Source organism: Narcine bancroftii, chromosome 6, assembly GCF_036971445.1.
Source record: "Narcine bancroftii isolate sNarBan1 chromosome 6, sNarBan1.hap1, whole genome shotgun sequence".
NCBI classification, from domain to species: Eukaryota; Metazoa; Chordata; class Chondrichthyes; order Torpediniformes; family Narcinidae; genus Narcine; species Narcine bancroftii.
The window spans coordinates 206,379,711-206,399,570 of record NC_091474.1 but is presented as its reverse complement, the minus strand read 5'-3'; the positions used below and the strand labels follow the sequence as shown (position 1 = coordinate 206,399,570).

Below are 19,860 nucleotides of genomic sequence, written 5' to 3'. Positions count from 1 at the left end.
TGGTGGCTGTCTTGAAACCTTCAGGGAAGGTGGACTGCTGTAGTGAGGTGCTGACCCTCGTCAACTTGTCTGCACAGTTCTTCAGCAACTGACTAGGTATGTTATCTGGATCTGCTAATTTGTGTGGGTTCTCCCTGGATAGGATCTTCCTCATCTCAGCTGTGGCTATACAAGGTACCTGTTCTTCAGGGGGAAACAAGGCTTTCTTTGATGCCACCTTAAATATAACAGCACAGGTACAGACCCTTCAGCTCACCTAATCTGTGATGAACTATCATAACCAGATTAAATACTGGTAGTTACTATGCCCAATATTTAGAAATTACAATTACGAAAAGTCATAAAAATGTAATGAAAGAGAATTATTTGGTATTACTTTATAATATTATCAGGAAATTGTTAATTTACTATTATCAGGTTGGTCACCCTTATCCATTACAATGATGGAATGTATTAATTCGATTAAAATGAACATTTTACCCAAATTTCTGCACCTCATTCAAGTGTAACCAATTTTTATTCCTAAATTTTTTTTAGTTCACTAGATTTGGTTACTTTTACTTACATATGGCAGGGGAAAAAAAAACCATGTATAAATAAAGCCCATCTTCAAAAGACTACAAGGAATGGAGTATTATCACTTCTAGATATTACTATTGGGCAATTAACATATGTAATTTACTTTTGGATAAGTCGATGAATTGCCCCTCTAGGGCAGAAATGGAATTGCAGTTTTCCAAAAAAACTTCTATGTTGGCAGTTTCTAAATTGACACATAACCTATTAATGAGAAATAGGTTGAGAACATTTAGGAAATTCTTTGGGCTTAATTGGTTTTCCCTTGCTATTAGAGATAACCATAATTTCCAGCTGTCTCTGCTGGGCGCAGGTTTTAAGGAATGGCATAGATTATGTATCCAAAGTTTTAACAATCTCTTTATTTGAGAAAAATTTGCCTCCTTTTAACAATTATCAGCCAAATTCAAGCTTTCCAACAGACATTTTTTTTTAGATATTTACAAATTAGACATTTTGTTCAATCCAAGCTTTCTAATTTTCCATGAAACTCAAATACTAATATTCTTTATCTACTGTATATTTTTGCATATAAGTCGATCGGCATATGTCAACCACCATTTTCAGCCTCATTTAAGGGTTTTATGGTATATCCGGTGTATAAGTCGACTCCAATTTTCTGAATGCCTAGTTGGTCCATTGACTGGCGTATACATCAACTGGCAAAGATCGGGATGCCTGAGATTGGCCATTGACCGGCATATATATCCACTCCCAAAGATCACATGGATTGATCTGCTGGGCATTGGCTGGAGGTGATTGCTATCATGGAGGGTCAATCAACACAAGCAACTCATGATGAAAGTATGAAGTGAGTTTAAGATGAAAGAGATAGAAATGGTCAAGAAAACAAACAATTGAGCTGCTGCAAGAACATTTGATGAGCACAAGAATTTGGTAAGAAATCCGAGGAAGGAAGAAAAGACTTTAAGAAAAATACCAAAAAGGCAATGTTCGTTGAGAAAAGGAATCACTCATTGGCCAGAGTTGGAAAATCACATTGCAGAATGGGTATGTGATCAGAGGCAAGATTGTTACATAGTTGCCCAAAATAAAATAAGAACATTTTCACTGCAGTGGGCAACATCGCACATAGTAAAGCTATTAAGGCTACAGTAGGCTGGTGCAACTGTTTCATGAACAGGAAAAATCTGGTATTACGACAAAAAACAAAAATTGCACTGAAACTACCAAAAGATCTTGATCATAAAGTTGTTAGTTTTCACTAGTTTATTATATGTAACTGGCAGAAACACCAGTTTGCATTGGCAAATATTGTAAACATGGATAAAACCCCCATAAATTTTGACATGATATGCAATAGAACAGTAGAATGGAAACGTGTTGAAACTGTGCAACCCAGAAGTATAGGCCATGAAAGGTCCAGGTTTACCGTGGTGTTATTGTGCATGGCTGACGGGACGAAGTTAAGACCTATGGTAATCTTCAAATACAAAATTCAACCTAAAATTCCCTGCAGGTATATTTATACATTTTCATGAAAAAGGATGGATGGATGACAATGGTGTAAAACTATGGATAGACAATATGTGGAACAAGTGGCCAGGTGGTTTACACAAAGAATGGAGTTTGCTGGTCTGGTCTGGTCACTTAACATAGAAGACTAAAAATAGATTAGCACACATAATACTTACATGACAGTTATCCCAGGTGATTTGATGTCTTTATTGCAACATGTCTGCTTGAACAAGCCATTCAAAGACTTTGTGCATGGGAAATGGAATACATGGATGTTGTCTGTTTACAAAAGGTATGGCAATGCATCTTGTGCAACTTTGTCCCCAAGGCATAGGACAAAGTTAAAGACTGATAAAATGGTTCAAAATGTGTGCTATCATAAATTTATTAGTCGGAATCTTGAAGGTCTGTCCCCTAGTTCCCATCTTCCCCACTCTATCTCATAATTTTAACAATTTTGTACATTTCTATAAGATCCACTCTTATTCTTCTAAATTCCAGCAAGTACAGTCCCAGACAGCACAATCTCTACTCATAGGCCAACCCCCTTATCTCTGGAGTCAACTTGGTGATCCTCCTCTGGACTGCCTCCAAAGCCAGTACATCCTTCCTCAAGTAAGGCACCAGAACTGCATGCAGTACTCCAGATGTGGCCTCACCAGTACCTTGTAAAGTTAAAGCTTTGTAGCGGGTTGTGTGTGAGTGCAGCAAAAAGACTGAGACAACAGGCTGAGAGTTCTAGTAACACAACTGCTTTACTTTGAATTCCGCGTTGCAGCTTTGAAGCCTGTCTCCAATCCCGCCCCCTGCGTTCTGACACTTGCATCACGCTCATGCATCTTTCTCTTCTGGACTGGAAGAGACAGTCCCGTGATGCCATCTTTGCTGTGCCTGCCCCGCTGACCATGCATGACATGTGGGGCCAGTTCACTGCTACCAAAATGTGCGTCGCTACACAACCTCCATCACCCTTCCCCCCCCCCACCCCCAACAGAATCGGCACCAATGATCTTGCGATGCTTTGAGGGTGAGATCTGTTGTACTGGTTGGGACAAGTCCATATGCGCGGATTTCAAACAGTCCAGTGTGAATAATTCCTCCTTGCCTCCAATGTCGAGTGTAAAAGTGGATGCTTTGCTTGCAGCACCTCCTCGAAGGGGAGTCCTGTGTGCACCCCTTCACATGAATACATGTTCACAGGAGGATGGCGGTGGGGGGGGGGGGGGGGTGTTGACCATGTCGGAATGGTGGTGGTGGTGCAAGGGAGCCCAGTTTGTCTCGTAACCTCTCAAGGACGACTGTGGCGTTGGTGGCTCAATTGGGTGCTGGAGGAGGAAACTGGCCTGGGACTGCAAGGGTCTTGCCATAGACTAGTTCAGTGGAGGAGGCTCTGAGGCTGTCATTAGGTGCTGTGCGTATCCCAGGAGAACCCAGGGCAAATCATCTACTCATTTCAGCTTCTCGAGCTGTGCCATCAGTGATGATTTGAGGTGGTGATGGAAATCCTTGACCAGCCCGTTGGCATGGGTATGATAGGCCGAGGTGTGATGCAGCTGGGTGTCCAGGAGCTTAGAGAGCTCAGTCCACAAGGCAGTGGTGAATTGGGCTCCTCGGTCGGTCGTTATGTCCACTGGGACACCAAAACGGGAGACCCAGGTGGAGAGGAAAGCCCTGGTGCACGTATCGGTAGAGGAGTCTGGAATGGATATGGCCTCTGGCCAACGAGTGAACCTGTCTACCACTGTGAGCAGGTATCGCGACCCTCGAGAGACTGGCAAGGGCCCGACTATGTCGAGGTGGACTCGCTGGAACCTACGGGTTGAAGTGTCGAACTGCAGGACTTGGTGCTTGGTGTGACCTTGTCAAATGGGCAATCTGTGCAGGTTTACGCCCACTTCGTTATCTGCTTGCGTAGGCCGTGCCAAACAAATCTGGAAGACATCAGCCGCACTATCGTGCGGCAAACTCCTCCTACATCCATCACACAGGCCTTTTTTGGGACATACCGCACAGCAACAGGCCATTTCGGCTCACGAACCTGTGCCACCCAACTAGCCTACAACCCCCATACATTTTGAACGGTGGGAGGAAACCGGAGTCCCCGGGGAAAACCCACGCAGACATGGGGAGAGCGTACAAACTCCTCACAGACAGCGCGGGATTCAAACCCTGATCCTGATCACTGATGCTGGTACAATGTTGCCGTGCCACCCCTGTGAGATTGATGAACAGTATCTTTGGATCTTTCATAAATGGAATGAGTAAATAATACCAAATTAGTTACATACAACCAGATGAAGGAGTTTCTCTGAACCATGATGTATACACACAATACATAGCATATAATAATCAAATATCTTCTTAAAAATAGACTATAAACTTAAATATATGTATAGATAATATAATAAACTTGAGATCTCATCTATTTTCCAGCAGGAAAAGTTCTTTGGCCGTGATTAAATCTTATAAATCTGCTAAAAACTTGACTAAACCTGACTGAACACTATTTTTCCAAGTTTCACGTTGTAAATTCTGTTACAAAAATTCTCACTATTTTTCTCCATACCTCCAGTTTACCTCTCTCAACATCAGCGCTGCTTGACCTACTGAGTATTTGCTATTTTTTAAAACTTTATTTCGGATTTCAAGCGACTGCGTTACTTTCTTTTACTCTCTTCAGATTTTCCAATTCGTCGGGCAAGTTGTTTGGACGACTCGACGCGTCACGTGACACGATCAAGTGGGGGGCTTGCGCGGGCCGCCTATATAAGCAATGACGTCAGAGCGTGCGCCCTTTCTTCCACCATTTTCCTGCGGGTGAGTGCCGGTGGATCATCGAAGCGCCATCGCGGCCATCCCGCGCTCCGCGGCCGCGCTGAACTCGCCGCCCGCTCGCCCGCCCCCAACGCCTCCACCTTTTGCTTGTATTTCGACAACAGATCGCAGTGTTCTGGGAAAATACGCCGCAAGATGGCTGAGGAATGGTGGGTGCCCGAGTCGGAGCCGGGAATACTCGGGCGAGCCAGGCTCGTACCGGCGGGTCAAGCAAGGCAGGGGAGGGGTGAGCAAGGCATCCCTGACGATGGGTGATAGGGTGGAGTTAATTTGGTCCTTGGGTGTAGACGGGGCATTGGACCCTGACCGTCGTCTGGATTGAGGACCGATAAATGGTACAGGATAGAAGATGTATTCCCTAGTCATCAGATCGGGGCTCGGGTGGAAGGAGAGTGGGAAAGTGGGGTTGTGAGAGGATCTGGGTCGATCAGAATAGAGAGAATGAGATTGAGAAGGAAAATAGAACATTACAGTACACGCCCTTTGGGCCTTGATGTTGTGCTGCTACCAAAAAAAAGTATTGATCCCACTCCTGCTTCCCATAACCCTCTTTTTCTTGCATCGATGTGCCTGTCTAGAAATCTCTTAAAAGCCCCTAATGTTTCAGCCTCCTTTGCACTCTGAAAAAGAAACTTTTCTCCCTTTGTACAGATGCCCTCTGCTGTTTGCTATTTCTGCTCTGGGGAAAAAGGCACTGGTTGTCTTACCTTATTTATGTATGCTTCTCAGAGCCTTGTGGACCTCTTAAGTCTCCTCTCATTGGGGAATTCTGTAGCACCTTTCACACTGTTGATTGCATCTAAGTTAACCTGCCAATATTGCAGGTCAAATCGCGCGGTGTGAAATGACATAACCAGGCAGGACAAGTAGATTTCAACTGGGCTCTGAAGCAGCAAGTGTCAGAGCTTGGCCGAGTTAACTCACCAATCATTTTCTGGCGGTGTGAAATGGCAACCAATCCAACCAGGTATGATTAGTACACACCTGCATGCGGGCGACACAGTGGCGGGAAATTTGTCAGTGTATACTCTTATTTTTGATTTGGCATTCAAAAGTCAGAATAAGCCTTTGTTTATGACAACGCAACTCAGCCTGCCTATCTGCCACCACCTCCCTGATTCTCCTCAAATGCTGAACAAAGCATTGATAACTGCTGACGAGGTTTATAATACAAACTACAGAGTTTCAGGGCCAGCATTCGAAAAATCAAATCCATTCTTCATTACTAATTGAGTGATTAGACTTGTGTGACTTTAGGTGAGTGTCACTTGAGATGTCGTCGCTGGAGGTGTGATCCCCTTAAAGTCCCAAGTTATAGAATTACCTACAAATAATGGTGTAGTGTGAAAGGCTCCTGGGTCAGCTTACCTTGCTAATTTTCCCATTTACTATGAGGGTGGGCAGTGAGAAAGGGGCTCATGTTTGGTTGTAGACTATCTTGGGTAATGTGGTCTTTCCTACTTTGCCACTGGTAGTGGAGGTTGCTGAGAATGGCAGAGCAGTGTAGGAATCGGGAGAGGATTTAAAGTCTGAACAGATAGTCTGCAGGGGTTGGGGAGGTGGTGAGGAGGGCCATAAAATGGATGGTTGGGTGAGTGGTTTGGTAAGAGTGTTGGGATGGCAAGAGGTTGAGAGATAGATGGTGGGCTGCTTCATGGATTGTGCAGGGAGGAAACAGCCAGGATGTGTTCTCATTAACCTAAAGACAAAATGTAAACTTAAAAAGATGTTGCCTGATATGTTGGTTGCCTGACATGTTGAGTTACAGTACAAGTCCTTTGGCCCACAGTGTGCTGACCTATATAAACCTACTCCACAATAATCTTATCCTTCCTTATTTCATAGCCATACCCTTCTATTTTTTATTGCATCCATGTGCCTATCTAAATCTTTTGAATGCCTCTATTGTATCAGCCTGCACCACCACCCCAAGCAATACATTCTTGGCACCCACCACTCTTAAAAAAAACCTGACATCTCAAAACTTTCCTCCACTCATTTTGAACAGATGTCCATTTCTATTTGCTATTGTTGCCTGTGTTACAAGGGTGAACAGTTGGGAGCTGGTTGAATTCCTGCAGCTTCTTGTTAGGATGAGGATGTAGTGTGGGAGGTCCCTACTGCTTAATTAATCTATGAAAAAGGATCCCTTTCCCACAGGGGTGAATTATGGATGTGTGGGATGCCAATTACCAGGTCCTGTTAGTATCTCTTGTATGCATATGATAAAATAATTACTAAGATGTTCATAACATGTGAAAGTGCAAGTCTTGAATAAATTACCAAAATATTTCCATGTTAAAACTATTTTAATTTTATGTGAAGATATTTTCCCATTTGTCTTCCAAAAGTGATGGCTATTTTACAATTACAGGTATGTGCCGTTTAATGTCCTTGATACATTCTGTGAAACTGGGTGTTATGCAATATGGATGTGTGAACACCATGTTACTGTGCATACATTACAAAACTATATGGCGGGGTGTGCAACCTACAGCCAGGATCTGAATTTATCCAGACTGTGATCTACCCCCCACATGTCCAGTGTTCCCACCCCAATCTGGCACTGCTGCCCCCTGTCCAATACCACCAAAAAAATCAATGCAGCCCACTGATTCACCATCTGACCCATGCGTGGTAAAAGGTGCCCCACCCCCCCACCCCACTATATGGCATTCTGAACTTATAATCAATTTTTTACTTCACTTTTTATACTCATATGTAAACACTATATTAGCCTTTATCACACACAATTTAACAAGAAGATCAAGATCATCCACATCACTGTTCTCAACTTTTTCATATTGTTTCACTCTTTAGGAGTTTCAGATTGAATAACCTCCATTGATGAACTGTCACTGTAATGCCTGAAGGACCTGGCTGAGGCTTTCCTTGGGGAGGTGTTGACTTCTTCAGGAATATGTCCAGTGTTGTTTGCCTAGTTTGCTTTTTCTTTTCATAAATTTCTTCACACACACACACGCAAGCATGTGCATTCCTCAGCAAGCTGTTATGGTTTGCAAAGAATTTGGCTAACCCTGTAACAGTGAACCTCTTCTGCACCTGTTCTCCTTTTGCAGTTTCCTTTTCTCTTGCCTCTTCTTCAGTTCTGGTTACATTCGCTATGTCCCGTTCTCACTTTCTCTGATCGGGATATCTGACTGAACTCCATTGTAACCCTCTTGGACTACGGATGATGGATATATGTGGTTGGATGTTGCCCGACTGGACGTTAAGCAGCACACACCTGTATAACTAAGCTGCATTGTTGGATTGATGAATTTTTGTTGTCGGATACCCCTCCACTCTTAAGAATGAGTGAAAGCAATTTTCTGACAACTTTGTGGCTCAACTGTGGTTTTCTTAAATGATCTATTGTTCCTATCAATAAATAGTTACCAGCAATTTGTATAATTTTCACCACCTTCCTAGCATAGCAGCAGGAGGTGTCATGGATGTCAACACTGCTCTTCAGGAGGTGCTGAAAACTGCGTACATCCACGATGGCTTGTGCTGTGGTCTACGGGAAGCTGCCAAAGTGCTGGATAAGTGAGTATTGATGTGTTTTTTATAAATGATCTTCAATGATAACTACAATATATACTGGATGCAATGTGAAGTAAGGGTAATCTAGTGCAAATAGTGAAAAAAATCTTGGATTTGCTCATTGACACTATAAAGTAAAATAATGTGTTATATGAGATGACGAGAAATACACATATAGTGTCAAATTGCCAGATTTTTAAATTGTGTGAACATGAGGTACCGAGTTGCAAATAGTTATTTGAACTTTAGTAGGTGTCATCTAGTAAGGATGTTAGTAGAAACACAAGTAGGGTTTTGTCAGCTGGGACAGTACTTCATCTGATCCACTTAACTAGGGGTAGTCATGCTGGGGCTTACGATTATTTTGGTAATTTTTTTTCTTTTTAATCTCTCAAGACGACAAGCCCACTTGTGTGTCCTGGCAAGTAATTGTGATGAGGCACAGTATGTTAAGTTGGTAGAGGCACTCTGTGCTGAACATCAGATCAACCTTATTAAGGTGAGTATAAAATGTACATTAAATGAAGATCAAGATTGATTTAGAAGATTGGTTGCCTTTCCTTGGTTTCAACCCGTACCCTGTTTTCTTTGTCACTCAATGTGAGGCATTTGAAGGATTATAACCAGATTACTAAACTAGCCATAACTAGATGAAGCAAGCATTTCAGTAGGCCCTTTCAGGTGGTCTGAACACCCCATTGTAAAGCTGCATATCTTCTCTTCCCCCCCCCCCCCCCCCCCATGCGGCTAAAGACATACTCATATCAATGCTCCTAGGCGCCGACACCAACCCTCCTCAGGGAGGGACAATTGGCGGGGTGCCAGGCTCCGCCAAGGTAGCTGAATGTACAGCCACTGTAAGTGACTGCCTGGGGGCAGGCTGATGACCTATCAGCCAGTGACCCAACTCCCTGCTGCCTGACATCCCCCTGCCACAAGACCTGACGGACACACTCCCCGATGCCTGACGCCTGCCCCACTTCTTGACAGACCCTGCCCTACTAGGGAGGGGAGGTCAGCGGGGGCCGTCAGGGCAGGGGTGGCTCTGAGGCACCTCCTGGATATGAATAGGCCCTTTCAGGTGGACCAGGCAACGCTGAAAGCAGACTTAATGCCACCTGAAAGGTGAATCTGCAGGTTAAAATCTGCTCCTGCCGCCGCCCTCAAGGCAGAGGGTCCACCTGAAAGGACCTAGTTTTTACAAATCTGCTTCGTAAAGAGATCTGTTTAACACTTCAAAGGCTGGTTCCTTTACACTTTCACCATTTTGCATTAGGTCTCAATAATGAGCAGTGGAGTTATTTTTTTCTCTCCCTGACATGTAAAGCCACATCTTTGTGTCAACTTTGAATATGTAAATTCAGATGCACTGGTAAAAGTTTGTACTTGCATTTTAAGCTTCCACCTCTGGACCTTTTACAGATAGTTGGATGCTCTTGATAGAAATAGCAATTGAGAATTAAAAGGTTATGATGATTAACAAGTTAAACCAGCTTATAACTGATCTCTTTACAGAAAGAGTTTGATTTTCAGATCTGTTAAATTACCAGTGTGTCAGAGACATTGTAATATTTGTGTCCCTGGATTTTAGGAAATGGAGTAGATTGTGACCATGCATTTGTTAGATAACAGAACTTTGTTGCTCTGGGATTGTATTCCTTGTTGTCCCTTCCTATAGATTAATGAGATTTGGAGAGCTACTCGACTCTTGATTTTAGAATAAACGGAATATCTTGAATATAGACAGAAGGGCAATACTGTATTGTATCAATGATGACCTTTTGGCTCCCTCAACTGAATCAAATGAAGAAGATTGCCAGAATTGTCTGAGACACACTATTAGTTTTGGAATATCATTGAATCTTACTGGCTTTGGTAAGTCTGAGATATAACTTTTTTCTCAACAAGGTTGATGACAACAAGAAACTTGGTGAGTGGGTAGGTCTATGCAAAATAGACCGAGAAGGGAAACCTCGCAAGGTTGTGGGTTGCAGCTGTGTTGTTGTCAAGGTGAGTTATCAGTTGATGACTATTAACTTAAAAACTCATTCCATTTAGCACAAATATGAGTGATCTGAGGAGAGGTTATTTGGCTTGGTAAATGGGTACAGGGTTACTTTTCCTCAAAATTGCAGGCTGGTTTAGCAGAATATTTGGGTGATTTTTCAGGCCTCTGGCTAAATAACCAACAATCATCTTTGGTTATAAAGGTGGAATCACATTTGGTGCCAATGAATTCAGTTTGATGGTAAAATCTGATATTGGCTATCAAAAGAACACACCTTTTAATTCCATTGTCTCATTGTATTCTTGCCTAAATAATTTAAGACTTTAAATATTATTGAATTTAAGGTACTGGTAATTTAATTCTGATGATGTCTGTAACATTCAGGTTAATTGGTTTGTGCATTGTATCCCCTCTGTGGAGTGGAGAAATTTCCCCTTAGGTCTCCTCTAAATTCCTATTCTAATCTTAAATCCATGGTTTATTATTTTCAATGCCCCCACTGAGGGGAAAACTATTCTTGCTCTTTGCACTAGATGATGCATTGGTAACATTCATTGGGTCGCTTCAGTATCCTCTGCTCCTGGGAAATCCGGAGTTCTGGAGATGATGTATAACCATAAGTGCATTTCTGATCACTTGGCATAGAACACACCCAGTGTAATCTAGTGATTTAAATGTAATGGTCTCAGCCACATTCTGGTGAATTTCTCTGTACCATCTCCAGTATACTTTTCTTGGGTGTGGTGACCAGACAGTAGACAGAAGTCCACCTGTGGCCTAACTGATAATTTTATAAATTTATATTCTTTCCCTGCTATTTTATTCCATAACTGATGAAGGCAATATGCTGCCAGGTCCTGTTTTTGCAATAGATGGGCTTGTGCTCTTTTAAGGTGCATTTTGTCTTTAACATGCCCATGGGTCTTGCAGTTTACTGTGTTCTACCCTGATTGGACCTTCCAAAAAAGCATTACTTCACACTTTGTATTCTCTCATCATTTCTCCATCCAACTTTCCTTCTGATTGATATAATGCCCAAGATAATCCTCTCTATTGTAACACAAACATATTTAAGAATCCAGACATTTGGGAGAATTGTTGGCTGTTTTTATTTTAAGCAGTGCATTAAAGTTGATCTTTCTATGAAATGCCTTCATTGTTCCATTCTGGAGATTTTATGAAATTCCAATGCACATAATAAATGTTTATTTTATTTTCAGGATTATGGCAAGGACTCACAAGCCAAAGATGTAATTGACAACTATTTCAGGGCAAAATAATAACATTTTATAAATAAAAAATAAAATCATATTAATATTCTGACTTCTTCGAGTAAATGCATGAATGCTGTTTCCATATAGGCAATATGAGCATTACATTTCACTGGGTTCATTGGAAATATACTTCTGAAGAATTTCCTTGAATGAAGCAAGCTGCAGCTAGTCATCAAAAATGTGAAAAACACCCAGTCAAATCTGGAGTACTGGAGATGATGTGTAACCATAGTGCACGTCTGATCACTTGGCCTAGAATACTTCAGTGTATATGAGAGAGGATGTACTGGCAAATACTTGTTATTTATGAACACTGAATGCCCTATTCAACTTGTATATTCAGCGAGAACTGAGGTTTTATTGAAGGGTCACTGGTATTGTGTGTACCGTGCTCCTTGCAGGCTAGTATTGCCATCATCTGGTGATTTATGGCACTGTATCTAAAATTTGCTTTGGCTTGAATATAAAAAAAAGAATCCTGCTTGGCTTCAACTGAATTTTCAGTTATGTGCCTATTTTTAATGTTCTGAATAAAATATATCTGATCTAGGCAATGTGCATATCTAGAAAATGTTGCAAACATAAATCATGGATGCTTTGAGCTGAGGGAGTGGAGAGTAGGGAAGAGATGTCCATTGTGGATGTTCTATTGAAGGTAAAGTTTATTTTCAGCCTGCTTATGGATGCTGTTTAAATTTTTAATTTAGATAAACAGCATTGTAATTGGCCATTTTGGTCCACAAGTCTGTGCTTGCCAATTTACACCCAATTAACCCCTGGTAGGTTTTGAATGGTGGGAGGAAACGAGCCCCCGGGGAAAATCCAGACAGACATGGGGAGAACGTACAAAATTCTTAAAGACAGCGCGAGATTTGTACCTGGATTCCCGATCACTGGCGCTAATCACTACGTCAACTTTAGAAACTGACAAAACCCCCTTGCAGATTAACAGTCTTAGATCTGAAAATTTTGAAAAGGTCATATTGCATCTACGAAATAGGAAATAGTTGTTTTATTTACCTCTTAATTCATCCCCTTAATTCATTGGAGTCATGTCAGAGTTGAGCTGTTTTTTTTTTGTCCTGGTGTAACATCCTTATTTCAGGTGAAAACCTGCCCACCTGTGACTGATCCAAGTTGTGGTTTTTTAAAACTTTGATGTTCTTTGCAATAGATCATCATTCACATTGCCTTCTGATTTGTACATGTAATGAAAGACATACCCTTTTGGTATTCCCAAGTTGAACATGGAGTTAATTGACATTTGCTCCTACCCCATATTTAGATTCTGTTCCTTGTTAATATTTAAAATAATGGAATTAGGTTCTCTGGTTGTTGACAATAATGAGCTTGATGAACAGTTGCAGGGCCAATTTTGCTACCATGTCCATTCTTCCAATTGAATTCTTAAATACCTTTAATGTGTTGAATCTCAATGAAATAGTATTAATTTTTATTGCTGCCATTTTTGATTATTCTGGGGTTCTATCCAGCTTCCTTTCTACTCTGTTAAAAAAGATCCTACATCAAGTTTTGATCACTTGCACATTGCTGTCATTTGTTCATTTATACATAGAATTTGTTTTGACGTACATTGGCTCTTGATCACTTACATGATATTTAAAATCACGACTAAGTGCATCCACTATTTATTCTCTGCATTCAGCTGAGTGTGACTTGGCCTGACATTCTTGTAGATCCTTTATAAAGCTCACAACTTTGCTCTAGACCCAATTGTAACTGAAATATTTTGATTGAGAAAAATTGTCATTGGCCCATTTCCTTTGGAGTTATGAAACCATGCACATAACGAGTCAATTAGGTACGATTAAAACTGGTTTACAAACTTTCCACCCACATAATCACCTTAAGTAATTCTTTGCTAATTACTGAGTACCTATGGCATAGGGATTACTTAAAGTGGTATGTGAGTGGAAAGAAAGAGGTTGAGAACCACTGCCCTAATCTTTTCCCCTTTCACTCTTAACCCATGTCTTCTGGTTTATATCTCACCTATCCTCAGTGGAAAAAGCCTATCGATATTTATTTTATCCCCCTCATAATTTTAAATAGCTTTATCAAACCTTCCCTCATTTTTCTTTGCTCTAGAGAATATAGTCTTCACCTGTTTAACTTTTCCCTGCAACTCAGTTCCTGAAATCTGGGCAACATCCTAGCAAATCATCTCTGCACTTTTTCTATGTAATTGCTATCTTTCCTGTAGTTACGTGAACAAACCTGCACACAATATTCCAAATGTGGCCTCACCAATGTCTTATGGATCCAAGTTCCTTTACTCAATACTTTGATTTATGAAGGCCAATATGCCAAAAACTCTTTATATTCCTATCCACCTATGATGCCACTTTCAGGGACGTGCATCTCTATTCCCAGGTTCTTCTACCGCGCTCCTCAGTGCCAAACTATTCACTGTATGTCTACTTGGTTTGTCCTTAACACTTGACAGCGTAAAATTCGATTTGCCATTTTCCAAGCTGGTCCAGATCCCTCTGCAAGCTTTGAAAATCTTTGCTGTTCACTACACCTCCAATAGTGTGATCTACAAACATGCTTATCCAATTTACCACATGATCAGTGTTTCTCAACCTTTTTACCCTTGTGGAATCCTTGAAATAGTTTTCATGTCTCAGGGAAACACTGCATAAAAATTATATACCATTATTTATTCACTCTATCGTTCACGTGGTAAACTTTTTTGGATTAACTTTATAAGGAAAAACTGACCCTTTTGTCAAATTTATTGGCAATACAAAAAAAAATACTGCTCGTTTATGAGACCTCACCGAGGCTTTCATTTTAAATAAGAGGTTGAAGCCTCTATTATAATAACCAAGGACTTTCCAACAATATGCTGTCCATGTATAGTAAAATTATGAATATAAAATTAAACATATTACTCAAAAAATGCATCAGCCTATTTATCACTTTCTCGTGGAATCCTAGGGTTCTGGGGAATGAGGGATCATTGATATAGATGACAAACAATGAGAGACAGTGATCTAGATCATTGATATAGATGACAAACAATGGTTCCAGCACTAATCCCTGGTATACGTTGCCTGACTTTCCCAGGATATAAAGTGCTATTTACCTGAAAATTTTTGAAATTAATCCTGACTTTCTACTTTCAAGCAGCTAATTTCCCAACTTCACACCTCACAACCTCATGAGCTGTTCCAATCATTGTATAGCGCAGCCACCATCTCAATTCCAGCAGCATCTGATTACATGAACCCATTTTTTGTTTGGACACTTGACATTCTTTCATAACTCGCAGTCACTGTAGTAAAAACACATGCTGGAGGAACTCAATAAAAGATGTGTTACCGATGTTCAAGCCCAAGCCCTTCTTGAAGCCATAAAAAGAAACGCAGGCAGCACCTGTATAAAAGAAATGACAGGGGGTGGAGTATGGACCAACAGACAAGGTGATTAGATTTGAAGAGGCCAGGAGAAAGGAAAGGTGATATTTGATAAGAGTTTGGCCCTGAATGCAAGCTTGGGTAGTCACAAGGAAAGGAGAGACAGCTACAAGAAAGGAGACGATAGGTGATGGGGAAGAATGGTACTAATGGAAACCGGAGAAGTGGATGTTAACTCCCCCTGCCATTTTTTTTATTCTGGCGCTGCCTGCTTTTCTTATACATTGAGGAAAGGCTCAGGTCCAAACTGTTAGTGATATCTTTACCTCCTATGGACACTGAGACCTGCTGAGTTCTTTCAGCCTTTCTGTGCTTTTACCAGGGTGATGTGTGTGGAGTTATGCATGTCCCCTGTCGCTGGATGTTAGCAATGTTCAGAACATAGAATGTCTTTGTTTTCTTCAAGAGACTAGATCAGAATTTATTGTCATGAGCCTCTGTGTTTTGCGGCAATATCACAGTTGTACATTCCTTTTATACCATCTCACTACATCACTAAGAAAAAAAAATAGTGCACGAGAGTAAGACAGACTGGTTCATAAAATTACTGATTATTCAGAAACCTGAGATCAGGATTTATATTCATGACCGTGTCATGAAATGATCGTTTCAGGCAGGATCACAGTGCAAATATTTTTAAAAGCCACCTTACAAAATAAATAAAAATAGTTGAAGAAAAAGTCATGTTAAAGCAGTGTCTGTGGTTCATTGTTTATTCAGGATTCTGATGGCAGAATCCTTGTGCTGCTCAGTACTCATCTTCAGGCTCCTGTACCTTTTTCCCCTAATGATAGAGTGAAGGCTGGTGCCTGTGTTGTCGCAGGCTGAGTTAACAACCCTCTGGAGTTTTTCTTGACTTGAGCGTTGGCATCTCTGCACCAGACAGTGATGCAACCAGGCAGAATGCTCTCCTGTGGAGGTTTTTGAGAGTCTTTGGTACTGGGCTATATTGAATTTTAATTTTATAGCTGTGTCGATATTTGTATTGAACTTTTCAATAGCTCAGTTACACATCCTTTCAATTTTTGATCTTCATCAGCATTTGTCCTTCTGTACTTTATCCTAAAATTATACAATTTTACTGAATATTACTGCACAATGTATGTTGCCTTTCAGCCAACAATGTTGTGCTGACCTATATAAACTTACTCAAAAAACTAAAGCTTCCCAACCTCATAAACCTTTTTTTCATATATGTGCCTGTGTCTTTTAAATGCCACTCAGCACCAATCTCCTCCATCACCCCTGACGAGGCATTCCAGGCACCACTATGTGTAGAAAAAAAAATGTCTCCACTAAACTTTCCTCCCCTCACTTTGTACAGATGTCCTCTGATGTTTGCTACTCTCACCTTGGGAAAAGGGTGTGCCAGCTATCGACCCTATTGATGCCTCTCATAATCTTGTAGACCTTTATTAAGTCACCACATATCCTTCTTTGCTCTAAAGAGAAAAGCCCTAGCTTTTTTAACCATGCCTCATAAGACACGTTCTCCAAACCAGCCAATATCCTGGTAAATCTCTGCACCCTCTCCATAGCTTCCATATCCTCACTGTCTTTTCTTCTTTGGCTTGGCTTCGCGGACGAAGATTTATGGAGGGGGTAAAAAGTCCACGTCAGCTGCAGGCTCGTTTGTGGCTGACAAGTCTGATGCGGGACAGGCAGACACGATTGCAGCAGTTGCAAGGGAAAATTGGTGGGTTGGGGTTGGGTGTTGGGTTTTTCCTCCTTTGCCTTTTGTCAGTGAGGTGGGCTCTGCGGTCTTCTTCAAAGGAGGTTGCTGCCCGCCAAACTGTGAGGCGCCAAGATGCACGGTTTGAGGCGTTATCAGCCCACTGGCGGTGGTCAATGTGACAGGCACCAAGAGATTTCTTTAGGCAGTCCTTGTACCTTTTCTTTGGTGCACCTCTGTCACGGTGGCCAGTGGAGAGCTCGCCATATAACACGATCTTGGGAAGGCGATGGTCCTCCATTCTGGAGACGTGACTCATCCAGCGCAGCTGGATCTTCAGCAGCGTGGACTCGATGCTGTCGATGCTCACTGTAATGATCCTCACTGTAATGAGACAACTAAAACACAATATTCCAACTCAGGTCTCACCAGAGTTTTATAGAGCTCTTGAACTCAATCCCCAGCATACCAGAGGCCTTTTTTTGAATTTTTTTTGTTTTCCATCAATAACTAAGGAATAAACATCACTGACCATTACAGAATATATCAATATCTCCTCCAAATTACATGCATGTGGTGTTTCTCCATTCCCACCCCCTGCAAAAAGAAAGACAAAACTTAAAAGGAGAGAAAGAAAAGAGAGGCTGGATGTGATGTCAGTGCTTCCAGTAAGTGTCCATGGAGGCTGTGGAGCCACCCCCTTATATAATTACTTTTATTAATTCATCTGTTGGTAAATTTTTGTCAGGGTGTAGCAACAGCTGTGCTCTCATATATGTCAGATATGGCTGCCATATTTTAACAAAGGTGCTGTGTTGGTTTCTAAGAATATATATAATTATTTTTCCATGGGAATACGGATATGCATCTTACTTACTTAATCCACTTACTGATAAGAAGTCAGACTTTCATGTCATCACTATGCATTTTTTTTGCTATAAATGGACAAAGAAATAAATCTGAATTGAATTTGAATTTGGTTAATTTGTAACTTATGTCCATAAGGTTCCCTAACAGATACAACATTGGGTCCAGTGGAAAGGTTACCTTCATTATTCTGGTTAGTATGTCAGCAAAATCCTGCCAAAATGGGGCTACATTTGCACGGAGCATGAGCAAATGTTCCCTACCTGAAGCATGTCTCTGGCACCTCTGGTATTGCCTTGTGAATCTTTTGCGGTGTGAGGTAGAACTGATGGAGAAATGTACCTAGAGTTGATCATATATTGACTCAGCCACACATTTTGCTGTTGCACCCAATTTCCAACATAGCTTTGATGTGTGTCATTGATAGAGCACAGTGATTGATCTTAACAATAAGTATATATTGTATTAGAGTCCACAAATGGCCTCCAGCTGCTATCGCAAATATGTATAAAGTAAATGCAAATAGGCTTTTTCCATTGAGGTTAGATGAGCTAAAAAAAAACTAGAGGACAGGTTAAGGGGAAAAGTTTAAAGGAAACATTAGGAGAACAACTTCACGTAGAGAGTGGATGGAGTGTGGAATGAGCTGCCAGGTGAAGTGGTGAAAGCGGCTCAATTTTTACATTTAGGAAAAATTTGGGAGGGATGTGGTCCAGCTCCAGGTCACTGGGACTCGACTGTATAATAGTTCAGGTGAAGTGGTGAAAGAAGCTCAATTTTTACATTTAGGAAAAATTTGGGAGGAATGTGGTCCATCCAGCTCCAGGTCACTGGGTCTCAACAGTATAATAGTTCAGCACAGACTAGAAGGACTGAAGACCTGTAGTCTTCTATGGTCCAGTCTATTCCTCTCATGTATGTATCATATCTGGAACCTATTACAATTTTGAGTCTTGGCCTCCTCATGATCCTATCCAACTCTTTTGCAAGACTTTCCTTATTGCACTACAATCTTTACAATCCTGTTTATATCTCTAGGGTGTTCATTAATACAGCACAGAAAACAGGCCACTTGGCCCTTCTAGTCTTTGCCAACCATTATTCTGTTAGCTAGTCCCATTGACCTGCTCCCATTCCATAAACCTCCAGACCACTCCCATCCATGTATCTATCCAACATATTCTTAAAACTCAAGATTGAGCCCACATTCACCACATCAGATGTCAGCCCATTCCACATTCCCACCACTCTCTGAAGAACTTGCCCCTATGTTCCCACTAAACCTTTCCCATTTCAGCTTTAAACAATGATCTCTCATATTTACTTCTTCCAATCTAAGTGGAAAAAGCCTACTCGAGTCCACTCTGACTATACCTCTCATAATCTTGTAAACCTTTATCAAATCTCTGCTCATTCTTCTTTGCTCCAAGAAATAAAGTTCTAACCTGTTTAATCTTTCCCTGTAACTCAACTTGTGAAGACCTAGCAACATCTTAATAAATCTGCTCTGCACTCTTTCAATCTTATTGATATCCTGTAGTTAGGCAAGCAGAGCAGCACACAATATTCCAAATTTGGCCTCACCAATGTCTTAAACAACTTCATAGCATCCCAACTCTTATACTCAATACTTTGATTATAAAGGTTAAGATGCCAAAAGCTTTTTTTTATAACCCTGTCCACCTGTGACACCATCTTCAAGGAACAATTATCTGTATTCTCAGATCCCTTTGCTCCTCCACACTCCTTAGTGCCCTACCATTTACTGTGTATGCCCTATCTTGGTTTGCCCTTCCAAAACGCATCACCTCACACTTGTCTGCAGTAAACTCTATCTGCCACTTTTTGATCCTCTGCAAGCTTTGAAAATCTTGCTCACTGTCCACAACGTCTCCTATCTTTGTGTCATCAGCAAACTTGCTATCCAATTTACCACATTATCATTCAGATCATTGATATAGACAACAAACAAAAATGGTCCCAACACAGATCCATGAGGCACATCACTAGACAGGCTTCAGTCTTGAGAAGCAACCATTTACTACCACTCTCTGTTTTCTCCCACACAGCCAATTTCAAATCCAGTTTATAACCCCTCCATGGATACCTAGTGTCTTAACCTTCTGAACTAACCTCCAATGTGGGACTCTCTCAAATGCT

At 41.2% G+C, this 19,860-nt stretch overlaps 1 protein-coding gene and 1 non-coding gene across 4 annotated transcripts; both read left to right on the top strand.

The window, feature by feature from the left end:
- Nucleotides 1-4,839: 4,839 nt before the first annotated feature.
- rps12 (ribosomal protein S12) lies at nucleotides 4,840-11,767 on the top strand. 3 transcript variants are annotated; one of them, XM_069887314.1, is made up of 5 exons: nucleotides 4,840-5,039; nucleotides 8,323-8,439; nucleotides 8,833-8,935; nucleotides 10,345-10,446; nucleotides 11,665-11,767. In XM_069887314.1, the coding sequence occupies exons 1-5, from the start codon at nucleotides 5,026-5,028 to the stop codon at nucleotides 11,722-11,724; spliced, it is 396 nt and encodes a 131-aa protein (XP_069743415.1). In that variant the 5' UTR covers nucleotides 4,840-5,025; the 3' UTR covers nucleotides 11,725-11,767. The 3 variants fall into 3 exon arrangements, with proteins under 3 accessions (XP_069743415.1, XP_069743413.1, XP_069743414.1); XM_069887312.1 differs by having other exon boundaries at nucleotides 5,026-5,116; XM_069887313.1 differs by lacking the exon at nucleotides 4,840-5,039 and adding an exon at nucleotides 5,744-5,857.
- LOC138737835 (small nucleolar RNA SNORD101) lies at nucleotides 8,158-8,230 on the top strand. Its single transcript, XR_011341265.1, has one exon. It is a non-coding gene; the product is annotated as a small nucleolar RNA SNORD101 (small nucleolar RNA).
- Nucleotides 11,768-19,860: the final 8,093 nt, after the last annotated feature.

What these genes read in the sequence shown, in the direction of transcription:
- rps12 (XM_069887312.1), top strand. Translation starts at nt 5,037, where the DNA reads ATGGTGGGTGCCCGAGTCGGAGCCGGGAATACTCGGGCGAGCCAGGCT. An exon ending in ATCAGATCAACCTTATTAAG is followed by an intron (nt 8,936 to 10,344) that starts GTGAGTATAAAA and finishes TTTCTCAACAAG; the next exon opens with GTTGATGACAACAAGAAACT. An exon ending in GCAGCTGTGTTGTTGTCAAG is followed by an intron (nt 10,447 to 11,664) that starts GTGAGTTATCAG and finishes TTTTATTTTCAG; the next exon opens with GATTATGGCAAGGACTCACA.